The sequence below is a fragment of the Diabrotica undecimpunctata genome, chromosome 1 (genome assembly GCF_040954645.1).
Source record: "Diabrotica undecimpunctata isolate CICGRU chromosome 1, icDiaUnde3, whole genome shotgun sequence".
NCBI classification, from domain to species: Eukaryota; Metazoa; Arthropoda; class Insecta; order Coleoptera; family Chrysomelidae; genus Diabrotica; species Diabrotica undecimpunctata.
The window spans coordinates 26,029,924-26,041,738 of record NC_092803.1 but is presented as its reverse complement, the minus strand read 5'-3'; the positions used below and the strand labels follow the sequence as shown (position 1 = coordinate 26,041,738).

General features: G+C 34.6%; 1 protein-coding gene across 1 annotated transcript in view; it reads right to left on the bottom strand.

Annotated features, from left to right (window-relative positions):
• Positions 1 to 1,090: 1,090 nt before the first annotated feature.
• LOC140446755 (neuropeptide SIFamide receptor-like) overlaps positions 1,091 to 11,815 on the bottom strand; it is a 351,230-nt gene continuing 340,505 nt past the window's right edge. Inside the window, exons 3-6 of the mRNA XM_072539350.1 lie at positions 7,726 to 8,008; positions 7,357 to 7,673; positions 1,679 to 1,871; positions 1,091 to 1,595 (exon numbers count right to left, since the gene is read on the bottom strand). Of these exons, the coding sequence (XP_072395451.1) occupies positions 1,709 to 1,871; positions 7,357 to 7,673; positions 7,726 to 8,008 (763 nt within the window). The 3' untranslated portion in view covers positions 1,091 to 1,595; positions 1,679 to 1,708. The remainder of the gene's footprint in view (positions 1,596 to 1,678; positions 1,872 to 7,356; positions 7,674 to 7,725; positions 8,009 to 11,815) is intronic.

The window sequence follows — 11,815 nt, the reverse complement described above, 5'->3', positions numbered from 1 at the left end:
CACGATATCGTCCGCAAAACTTAGATGGTTTAATCTTTTTCCATCAATAGATATTCCTTTCTGTTGCCATGTTAGTCTTTTAAATGTATACTCAAGAACGGTAATGAACAGCTTTGGAGACATGGTATCACCTTGCCTGACTCCCCTTTTTATCTTTATTTTATTAGTTGCTGAATGTAGACTTAAGGTTGTTGTGGCATTTTCATAATTGAAAAAATGAAAATGCTACACAGTAGTAACGCTGACTAAATATTTGGTCCAATTAATTGGCGCCAGACATTGCTTCTTTTGTTTATCTTATAATTATTATAGTTTATAAAAGTATTAGATATTGTTGATTAATTGGCAAAATTACATACATAGAAATACATAGATATTTAAGAAAAATATAATTGTGTTGCATAATGGTTTTGGTCCAATGCATATGCGTCTGGGCTCGTAAATACTAATTAAACCTAATATAATTCTTTCAATATAATTCTTTTGTTCGTAAATATTGAAAAAAAAAATCGGTTGCCTGTAAAGTCGGTTTTACGGGCAAAAATTTTACGTGACAACGTCTTTTTCTCGGTAGAATATTTATTGATATGAATATTATTAAATTGCACAATAGGAACAAGGAATTGAATGAAAATAAGAATTGCACAAATTTTAACTATAGAAATATATTTTGTTTACTAAAACATTGTACATGTAAACTTAAACTTAACTAATTTCTATTTGAGTGATTTTGTTGAGGATAGGACGATGATAGGAGAAATATGAAATGAAAGGAAGTGTTTCTGCTGTAATGTGTCTTGAACGCCAAGAACGCTCGAGAAAGACAGAGACACAAGCACGCAAGCACGCACCGATTCAACGCGCCTAATTCTCTAGTGCTTCGCGCGCAGCGGACCGATCATGTTTGAGTGGGAGAGAGACGCAAGGCATTCGCCGGTCCGGCGGGCCTCTCTCTCGTTCGGTGACTCACTGTAACAGACGTGAGCGGGCGTTACACTTTTTCATGAATGACTCCGAGCCACAACCTAATTTAAGACGTTGTCACGTCAAAAAATTAAATATTTTTAATTATTTTTGATTCATTCGTTGAAAAAATATAGACTATATTATAGTCGGTTATAATAAAAATTACAGAATATACTATTCTATTAGGTATTTCGGAAAGCCTATAGAGATATATCAAATGTAAGTTAACCCAACGCTGCTCGTACGATGAACACAAAACCCAAAAATCTACTACGATATCAACAAGTTTTGTTTTAAGACACGCTTCAGGTGAAGTACAATATCGTTAAAAAGATATATTATCTTAGATCTGTTTCAAAGTGTCGGTCACTACAATTTTCTGCCATAAGCTTACAAATAAGGTACTGTGATACCAAAATTTCTGCCTTGGTTTCCTTAAAACTACAAATTTTTTCTCTTATTCTTACGTCGAGACAAATTCAATACATTTATGGTACAATGATTTATTTTTTTTTGGTTGGTTGGTTGGTTGGTTTCACGGACATAGTCAATGACTCGTCGTCGAAACGTCTAGGTCAAAATTTCTTTCGTAAAACGGTGAGCAAAATGGTCACAAGTTGAACCAAGCCCTGTAAAACAAAAAGAAGAATCAATGTGATCAAAAATTTGTAAAAAAAGTTGTTTGGAGTTTATTTTCGTGGATTATACAAACCTTTTAAACGGGGGTGGACCGTTTCAGGGTTCAGACCCCGGTATTGTTATATATGTAGGAGACAGCGTTGTCTTGCACGGGCGGCACTTTTCTTGTTGACGAGTTATTGTTGTAAAAGTGTGAGGACTTTCTCATGCTGGTAGAGGACGACATCAAAGCCACGGTTTCATAATATCTCAATCTTCCGCAACATCTGTATAAAAATTGTAAATTATAAGATACAGCAAAAAGTACAAATAAGAATCATAACTAGAGACTGGAATTAATGTCGACATTCATGCTTGTTGCGTAGATTATCAGAAAATCTTCAATAGTGTACATCAAAAGTTAATAAAAATGTCTAAAAAATCCGGTTAAGATTATAAAGTTCTAAAAATTAGAAAAATTATAATTAAAAGTATTACTTTTAAGAATAAAAGCAGAGATGAACAGACGAAATTAAAATAAGTAAAGGGTTTAGATCATGCGGTAAATCTTGCGGTAATGAATACTTTCTTCAAACTGCCTAAACGACGCCTTTACACTTGGAAATCGCCAGCTGACAAGGTCGATAAAATCGTTAGAAACCAAATTGACTATATTGTAATAAACCACAGATACCGAAACGCAATAGAATCGGTCAAAGCGTACCCAGGTGCAGACGTGGCGTCGGACTATAATCCTCTTGTAGCAAAATTCCAACTTCACTTAAAAAAGATACAAAAAGCTACAAAAGAGATAAACTAAACATACAAAAATTAGAATCAGAAGACGTCAAAGAAAAACTGAAACAAGAAATTAATGCAAACCTAGAATCCACACCGGAATCAATTGATGGTGATGTAGAACAACAGTGGCAATTCATTAAAAATGCAATTATCGAACCAAGTCGCAGAGAACTCACAACAACCAGATGTAAGAAAGGAGATTGGATGACAGAAGAAATCTTGGAAATGATAGAGGACAGAAGAAGGCAAAAGAATATCAATATAACTCAGTATCAACAGCTACATAATCAAATAAGAAGGAAAATAAGAGAAGCTAAAGAGACTTATTTCGCTGGAAAATGCCAAGAAATAGAAGACTTACAAAACAAATATGATAACTTCAATCTCCATAACAAAGTTAAAGAATTAGCTGGGGTAGCAAAACAAAAAACCTTAAGCATACTATTGGACAAACAAGGAAACATTTTAGTGGAGACAGAATAAAAATGAGGAAGATGGAAAGAATATATAGAGGAATTATTCCATGACCAGAGACAGGAAAATATATATGAAGATAATCAGAGTAAAGACGAGAGACCCGAAATAACAAAGTCAGAAGTTATGCATGCAGTAAAGTCCATGAAAAATAATAAAGCTGTTGGTCCAGATGAAATACCAAGTGAATTGCTGAAATTTTGGTCAATGAAAAAACAAAGATCTTTTAGTCCAACTACCGAACACAATCTATTCTACAGGAATCATTCCACGTGAAATGCTGAGATCAACATTTATTTGTCTACCAAAGAAAGTAAATGTCAAAGAATGTAGTGATTATCGAACGATCAGTCTAATGTCACATACCTTAAAAACCCTGCTTAAAACCATCCATAATACACGCTAAGCTGGAGATGGATATTAGTGATTCCCAGTTTGGATTTCGGAATGGAGTGAGCACAAGAGAGGCACTATTTTCTTTTAACGTGCTGACCCAAAGATGTTTGGATGTTAATCGAGATCTTTATGTATGCTTTATAGACTACAACAAGGCATTCGATAAGGTAAAACATGACCGACTTATAGAAGTACTCAAAACCAAGAATCTGGATGTAAGTGATGTAACATTGATATCAAATTTATACTACAGCCAACGATCAAATGTGAAAATTGGAAGGGAAATGTGAGAAGAAGTGAAGATAAGGAGAGGGGTCAAGCTAGGTTGCATACTGTCGCCGTTATTGTTTGATGCTTATTCTGAAGAAATCATACAAGACGATTTGGTAAACGAGACCGTCAGCATAAAAGTGAACAGAAGTTTAATTAACAACATTAGGTATGTCGACGATACAGTCATAATAGCCGACAACTTGAAAGACTTAGAAAGAATAATGAACAAAATATTAAGATATAGTGAAGAATACGGACTCTCTCTTAACATAAAAAAACGAAATTCATGAAAATTAGCAAGAACAACAATACAAACGAAATATTAACGGTAGGCGGTCAGCAGATTGAAAGAGTAAAAAGATATACTTACTTGGGAACGATAATTAGAGAAAATAACGATTATACTGCAAAAATAAGAGTTAGAATTGAAAAAGCACGTGCCAACTTCGTGAAAATGAAAAAGATTTTATGCAGCAAAGATTTGACATTGACCCTCAAAAAAATATTCTAATTAAATGCTATGTACACAGTGTAGTCTTCTATTGAGCTGAATCATGGACATTAAACCGGAATACAATAAATCGACTTAACGCGTTTGAAATGTGGACATTTAGAAGATTGTTAAGGATTCCATGGGTAGATAGAGTCACGAATACAAAAGAGTTAAGGAGAATAGGTAGAGAGAGGGAAATGGAAAATACAATAAAAGAAAGGAAATTGCAATATCTCGGACATGTGATGAGAGGCGAAAGATACAACATCTTGAGACTCATAATTCAAGGAAAAGTAGAGGGTAGGAGAAGCGTAGGAAGAAGACGCGTTTCCTGGTTGAAGAATCTGAGAGAGTGGTTTGGTTGCAGCTCAAGGCAATTGTTCAGAGCAGCTGCCTCGAAGGTCAGAATAGCCATGATGATTGCCAACCTTCGTCGCGGAGATGGCACTTAAAGAAGAAGAAGAAGAAAGGGTTTAGACCGGGATGCATATTATACTCGGAAAACATATTTAACAGATTCACTGCCGAAATGAATTTTGTAGTTTTTGTTTTAGAGCCAAAGTGAATATTGAAATAAATATAAATGAAAAATTCGCAAACGGAATTGTTACCATAAAGTAAAACAAGCAAGTGACAGTTGAAAACCAAAAGCGGTCGATATGAGCCCTTCGGCACTGGTGGTAGTTACAAACCATCAGTGCTGAGAAGTCATGAGTAGCTTCACTTTTGCCTTCTTTGATATATGTATAACGATAACTCGGTAGGTGGATGATTATCAACCCATTAGAAGTGTTTCCAAATCAGCGTAATTTACGTTTATTACACAAAGCAAAAGAAAAACGGTGAATAGTCACTTATTTATTACCGTCGATTGGAATCTCTTTTAGATTCACTCTTCCTTTCAGAAATTTCTGACGAAGAGAATGCCTCTGTAATGTATTAGATTCTGTCAGCGACTTATTTGTACCGTCAAACTTAGAAGATATTGACGTTTCATCTACATCTGTCGAGGAAAGTGGTGTTGCGTTCTGTAATTATAATGAGTCATTAGTGGTTCATGAAGCTCTTATCTCGAATGACGAAAAATATGTTAATAATTCTACTATTGAAGATATTATGTCAGAAGACACAGTAGAAGACCAAGTACATGGCCATGTAGATAACCAAGTTGATCAAAGTAGAAATCAATAATGGACAAGCTCAGTCGGAAAGCACCAACGATTCGAGTTTGGGGAAAATTTCGGGGTCAACCCAAAGTATGTAGCAGCTATCGCTTTAGATGTAGTATCTCCCACTATCTGTCTTTGTTCATTTCTTGATCACGAAGTTGTCAATATAATAATCTTCTTATTCCTCTTTATAAGCACTCCTGCTTGTTCATTGGCGGATTAATACCTCTTTGGAAGTTTGTCACTCCATCTTTTGCGCGGTCGTCTCGATACTTCTTCTGCTGATTGGTGACTTATCTCTTGCTATTTTGACGACACGGGTTTCCCCCATTCTGCTTATATGGTTATTTCATTCTTTCTTCTGCAATTACTATTTTAATATTGTTCTGAAGCTATTTTCTTGTGGGGTTCCACTTCGGAAATCGTTCTCAAAATACAAACATTAATTAATTAAACACATTTTGTTTTTTGTTACTTGGTGAAAAATTCTAAGATATGATATTAACCTTAGATATAAACCTAGATATTTATTCCTGTTTCATCGACTTCGAGAAGGCATTCGACAGGGTCCGACATGAAAAACTAATAGAAGTACTGAGAAACAAAGATATAGACAGACGAGACTTACGAATCATTATCAATCTGAATTGGAATCAAAAGGCCAATATAAAGATAGAAGATCAAAAGTCCGAAAATATAGATATAAAGAGAGGAGTAAGACAGGGCTGTGTTCTGTCACCATTACTGTTTAACGTGTACAGTGAAGCCATATTCCAGGAAGCGATAGCGGATCTGGGTAATGGAATCTCTGTAAACGGAAGAATAGTAAATAACATAAGATTCGCTGATGACACCGTTATAATGGCAGACAGCCGAATCGCTACAAGAATTGGTAAATAGAATTAACGATTATTGCATTAGATACGGACTAAAAATAAATAAGAGAAAAACTAAATTTATGATTATCTCAAAAACGCAAAATGGAAATGAAAGATTAATGATAGAGCAAACCCAAATAGAAAAAGTAGAGACATACAATTATCTGGGAACCTGGGTTGATGACAAAAATAACCAAAGCAGAGAAATCAAAGTCCGAATTGAAACTGCAAGGCAAGCATTTGTGAAAATGAAGGCAATGCTTACCAACAGAGACCTTCAGTTGCATCTCAGATTGAGGGTTCTAAGATGTTACATATTTTCTATCTTACTATACGGAATGGAAGCTTGGACATTGAAGAAACAGCACATAAGAAAAATAGAAGCGTTCGAAATGTGGTGTTACAGAAGAATATTAAAAATTCAGTGGGTTCAAAGGATTACCAATGCTGAGGTACTACGACGTCTAAATAAGGAGTTAGAAATTATGAACAGCATAAAGAGAAGAAAACTAGAGTATTTGGGTCACATAACCAGAGGAGAAAAATATGAGCTGCTGAGAATTATTATGCAAGGAAGGATCCAAGGAAGAAGAAGCATAGGAAGAAGACGCATCTCCTGGCTGAAGAACCTTAGAGAATGGTTTAACTGTAGTTCACTACAACTTTTCAGAGCAGCAGCCAACAAAGTGACCATAGCCGTTATGATATCCAACCTCCGATAGGAGATGGAACTTTAAGAAGAGGAAAATTCTTCTAATAATTTAATTTTATGACTTATTCATATTGATAATTAAGACATATATTATATATTTTAAGGTAGATGACTTTAAAATGATATTGCCAATATTGCTGAGTTGCGTTGCTGGGACGACTTTATTGTAAGATAGTTCATTATATTACATGAAATCAACTTTAACTTGAGAATATTCATCAGTAAAATCATAGCATGTGATTCGTCTTGTAAAATTCTCATGTTAGTGATTCCATAGTAAATCATGAGAAAAAAATCAGGAAAAAACCTCATAATATTCTCCCGATATGGTCAGTATTTCCTCTTACATTTAGTCTACTCTCAATAAACACCAAACTCTGATTTTATATGTATGTTATTTAAAAACATAAAGGATGTACCCTCGATATGTTACTAACTTATATTATTACATCACATTGAGTTCTACTACGTACTACGTGCATATTTTGGACATTTTTAGTACACATTTGCCAGTCTCTAGTTATAATTAGCAGTTTTCTATACAAAGTATGTACGAAATGAATTTGAAAATCTTACTTTCTGCTCTTGATGATGGCTACAAAACCTCTTCTATATTTTTTATTGAAAAATGCGTATAGAATCGGATTGATACATGAATTGGATGCTCCTAACCATTGGGCCACTGGAGTAGCTATAGGTAGAATCTCTTCCTCCCATGGTTCGATATCTCCACCTAATTTGATTCTAGCGAAAATGGCGTACAGTGGTAACCAAGATATAACAAACAATATAACTACTGCTATCAGCATCTTGACCACTTTGACCTTGGATTTTTGCTGCATCTTCTCCATTTGAGCGTCTTTGGTATCTGTGGGAATATCCCGCTTCCAGACCTGCAAATGCATTAGTCTTAATGATAATTAAGAACAAATTAGTTTATATTACCTTAATATAAATTAGGACGTAACACATGGTGATGAGAATCATCGGGAAAATGTAGCAGAACAGAAGATTCGCCGTAAGAAAGTACAGAGATCCGTTCATTTCTTCAGGCCATACTTCGATGCACAGTTGGACGTTGGGAGCGTCGCTAAAGATGACCACCAAGTCGAAGAAAATCGCCCAAGGGATGGTGGTGGTTAAAGCGACGAACCAGATGAAAATGATGATGATCCTCGCTCTTCGCTTAGTGATTTGGCACTTCAGTGGCCACCATATTGCAAGAAATCTGAAAAACCATTTAATAATTAGTAGAGGAAAAACGTAGTCAGCTATTTTGGCTGTACTTGTTACAGTAACTATTGCTTTAACTATAACTGCCAGTATAAACGTAAGAGGCGTGGAAACTATATTAACCCTAAACTAAAAAGGCACTAGACGATAGATTTTAACCTAGAGGCGACCTAGTGCGAGTAGCCCTATTTTTCCGAGCGTAAAACAGTTTATTTAATTATTTTTCCAATTTGTCTGAAAACAATTTCGAGAACGTAAATAAAATCCCTGGAGGCCCCTCTTTATATTCATACATTCACGATTGGATTTGAGGGAATTGGGAAATTTAGAGCAATTAAAATATTTTAGAAGTCGGGAAAAGTCATCTAGAATTAATCGGTGTTTAGGGCCCGAGTTGGGTCGTAATTGTGGAGAACTTGAAATTGATTAAGACGGCTCTGTCTCCCTCTAATTGCCGGCAAGTTCAACATTACATTAATTATTATGTTAGGAACATTTTGACCTAGTTAATTATTTGAAAGTCTATTACGTGGGAGTACGTGAAAAGCGGTATCGGTTTTCAATTTAATAGGGATGTTTATGGAGAGTTTATATAGGAACATACACTATTTTCCTTCACAGGTTCGTAGTTTGCCTTCACAGTTTTATGATCCCAATCTCTTAATTTAGATTCTTTCTTATTATTATTATTTGTGCATGTGTTTTCCGAATTGTAACAAAAAAATTAAAACATGTAATGACATATAAAGAATCAGAAATCGTGCCAAATCACAAGCTAGTAACGGCAAAACTACTGGTGATATGACAAAGACCATGAAGATTTTGCTTTCTTATCGGATGTGGCTAATCATTTGAATATTTTTAGTCCAAAAAGCACTACAATATAGCTCTTTTAATTACAAATCGAATGCAACTTCCTAAGATCCGATGGGCCAATTCGTTTTCGAGATAAATTTAATTGTTTATAAAATCCTTAAATTTTTATAATTTTTTTTTATTTACAAATTCGCACCAACCCGAAGGTTATTAGCGAGAATCAGATTTACAATATTAAATATATTATATATTAACAGAGTTAATAGCTTTTAAGTAGTTTAACATATTTGTGAATGAACAATTTGCACCAAGTGCTTTCTCTAAGTTTATTGAGATACCATAATTGATTCTTGCTGTGGAGAAAACTGGACAATCTACAACAACATGTTTCACCGAGAGTTTAAGTTACACTGCTCACATTTTGGTTCGGATTCTTTAGTAATTAAGAACTTGTGCGTGGCACTGGTATGACCTAATCTAAGACGAGTTATTGTCACTTGATCCCTTCTTTTAGTCTGAAAACATCTCCATGGTTTAATGTCCGGTTTAATATTCCGAAGATTGGACACTGAAAATTCCCACCGGTTTTGCCACTCACTTAGGATCCGCGATTTGATAACACTTGAAACATCACTAGCTATCACGTATTTCACCATAATAGAGTCAGCTGAATTGACGGCTTCACGCGCACACTTATCTGCTTCTTCATTACCTCTAATACCATTATGTGATGGGATCCAAATAAAGATTACCTCCTTATTACAATTTTCTATCTCTATCAGATTTTGTTTTATTTTTTCAAGAATATGATTCTCTGGGTATATTCTTCCTATAGATTGTAGTGAGTTTAGTGAATCAGTCAAAATTATATATTTCTGATTTGGTGAGCATATAATATATGTGAGTGCCTCTTATATGGCATATAATTCTGCATTAAGTACTATAGTCTATTGGCAACTTATATTTTTGACACATATTAGAGGATATAACTGCTGCTCCCACGCCATCTGTTGATTTTGAAGCATCTGTATAAATTTGAGAGAAATTTGTATACTTTGATAATAAGTTTTGCAGATTTTGATGTATTATACTATGGTTAGTAGTGTGTTTGTCCAATTTTTATTTTTCATTTACATATTATTTGTTTATTTTAGCTTGGACACGGTTACCATAAACACAATTGTTATATCCTAGGGCAGCGGTTCTCGATCTGTGGTACATGCTGGTACATATCATTGTTTCCAGTGATACACAAAACGCAAGGTAACAAACGTTGATTTAAACTTAAATTGTAAAAAAACAAAAAACGATTATCAGACTATATGATTTAAATCAGTGTGCTTCAACCTTTTAGAAGTTGCGGGCCGTATTAAATTTGAAATTATTATGAAGGGCCAGAGAACTCGACTCATTCAAAAAAAGTTTATTTCAAAAAATAATATACAAACGAAATATTATTTACAAGTATTTTATGGTTTACAATTTACATGTTATGTTTAAAATTTTTGCATAAAATAAAAAATCAATGGGTTATTTGAGACACTGGTTTATCCTCTACTAACTTGTGCACTTCTATATCTATGCTAGTCGTAGTGAGTCTAATACACTCTTCCAGAGAATCGTTTTCCATGCGATTACGTGTTTTAGATTTAATATACTTCAAAGCAGAAAATGTACTTTCACATACGTAGTACCAAACATTGAATATAGTTTCAGCGCAAAGCTACGAAGTTTAGGAAAACGATCCTTGGAGAGTAACTTCCAAAAGGTACTAATGTCTTCATTTTTCTTTGCTTGAAAAAACGAATCGGACTGTAGTTCGCACAGCTCTAATTGGTATTCTGCTGATTGGTTCTGGATGTTGACTCCCATTGAATTGTTAAAAAGCTCAAGATCGGGTTTTAGTGCATCAAATTCCGAAAACCTTTCATCGAATTCTCTTTTTATTTCTTTAAGAACTTTTGCAAATCTCGAGAAATCGACCATGGTTTCTTCTTGATTTATTTCGAAACACGCAGGAAAATGTGTGAGGTCGCTTATTTTCATGCAGTTCTCGAAAAGATCAAGTTTTTCAAATGCCAGTTCATGAAGAAATGTTTTGTTCTTAAGCTTTGTTATAAATACGTCCGTGTTAATAACAATTTCCGTTTCAAAAAACAGTAAGATCCCTTTTCTTAAAGAAAAAAATTTTTTTAAGGCATTTACCTGCTCTCAACCAGCGTATCTCTGAATGTAGGGGGACGTCCTTATATTCAGTATTTAATTTCTCCAATAAAGAGATGAATTTTCGGTGTCGCTGAGCTCTGTTTCCTTCTCTTAAGCTGTTTACTATCTGCACTACAGTTTTCATAGTATCGTTGATTTTAATTATCTTTCCGCAGAGAGCCTCTTGATGGATAATGCAATGAAACATAACACAGTTAACACCATTTTCCCGCAAACGTAAGAGCACTTTTGAAAACCGCCTATATTTTTTACAGTGTCACTAACTGCTTCAAATTTATTTATACCTTTGGTCCCATATTCCATGTGGTGCAGTTTTAGAAGTTCCTCAGTTACACAAAAATCTTCACTGGTGCATCTAACAAAAATTAATAGCTGATTTTTGTCAGTAATATCAACAGATTCGTCCAGGGCTGAGGAGTAGTACAAACAATCACGACCTGTGTCGACCATTTTTTTAAATACATGAGTATTCAGCTCATCAACTCCTCTAGAAACAGTTTGATGGGAAACTGAAACACATTCAAAATTTTTGGCCATCTTTTCATCTCCAAAGGATCGCGTCATTTTAACGGCACGCCGCTTGATCATTTCTCCATCTTTAAATGTTTTTTACTTTTGACAAGCTCTAAACATACTTCATATGATGCTGCTAAGCTTGATGATTGAACAGCTGTCGGTTTTGTAAATAGAGATTTTTTTTATTCAATTTAGCTTTAAGTTTTTTTACAAGAGTATTGCGAGCTTCACCTTGATATTTGTC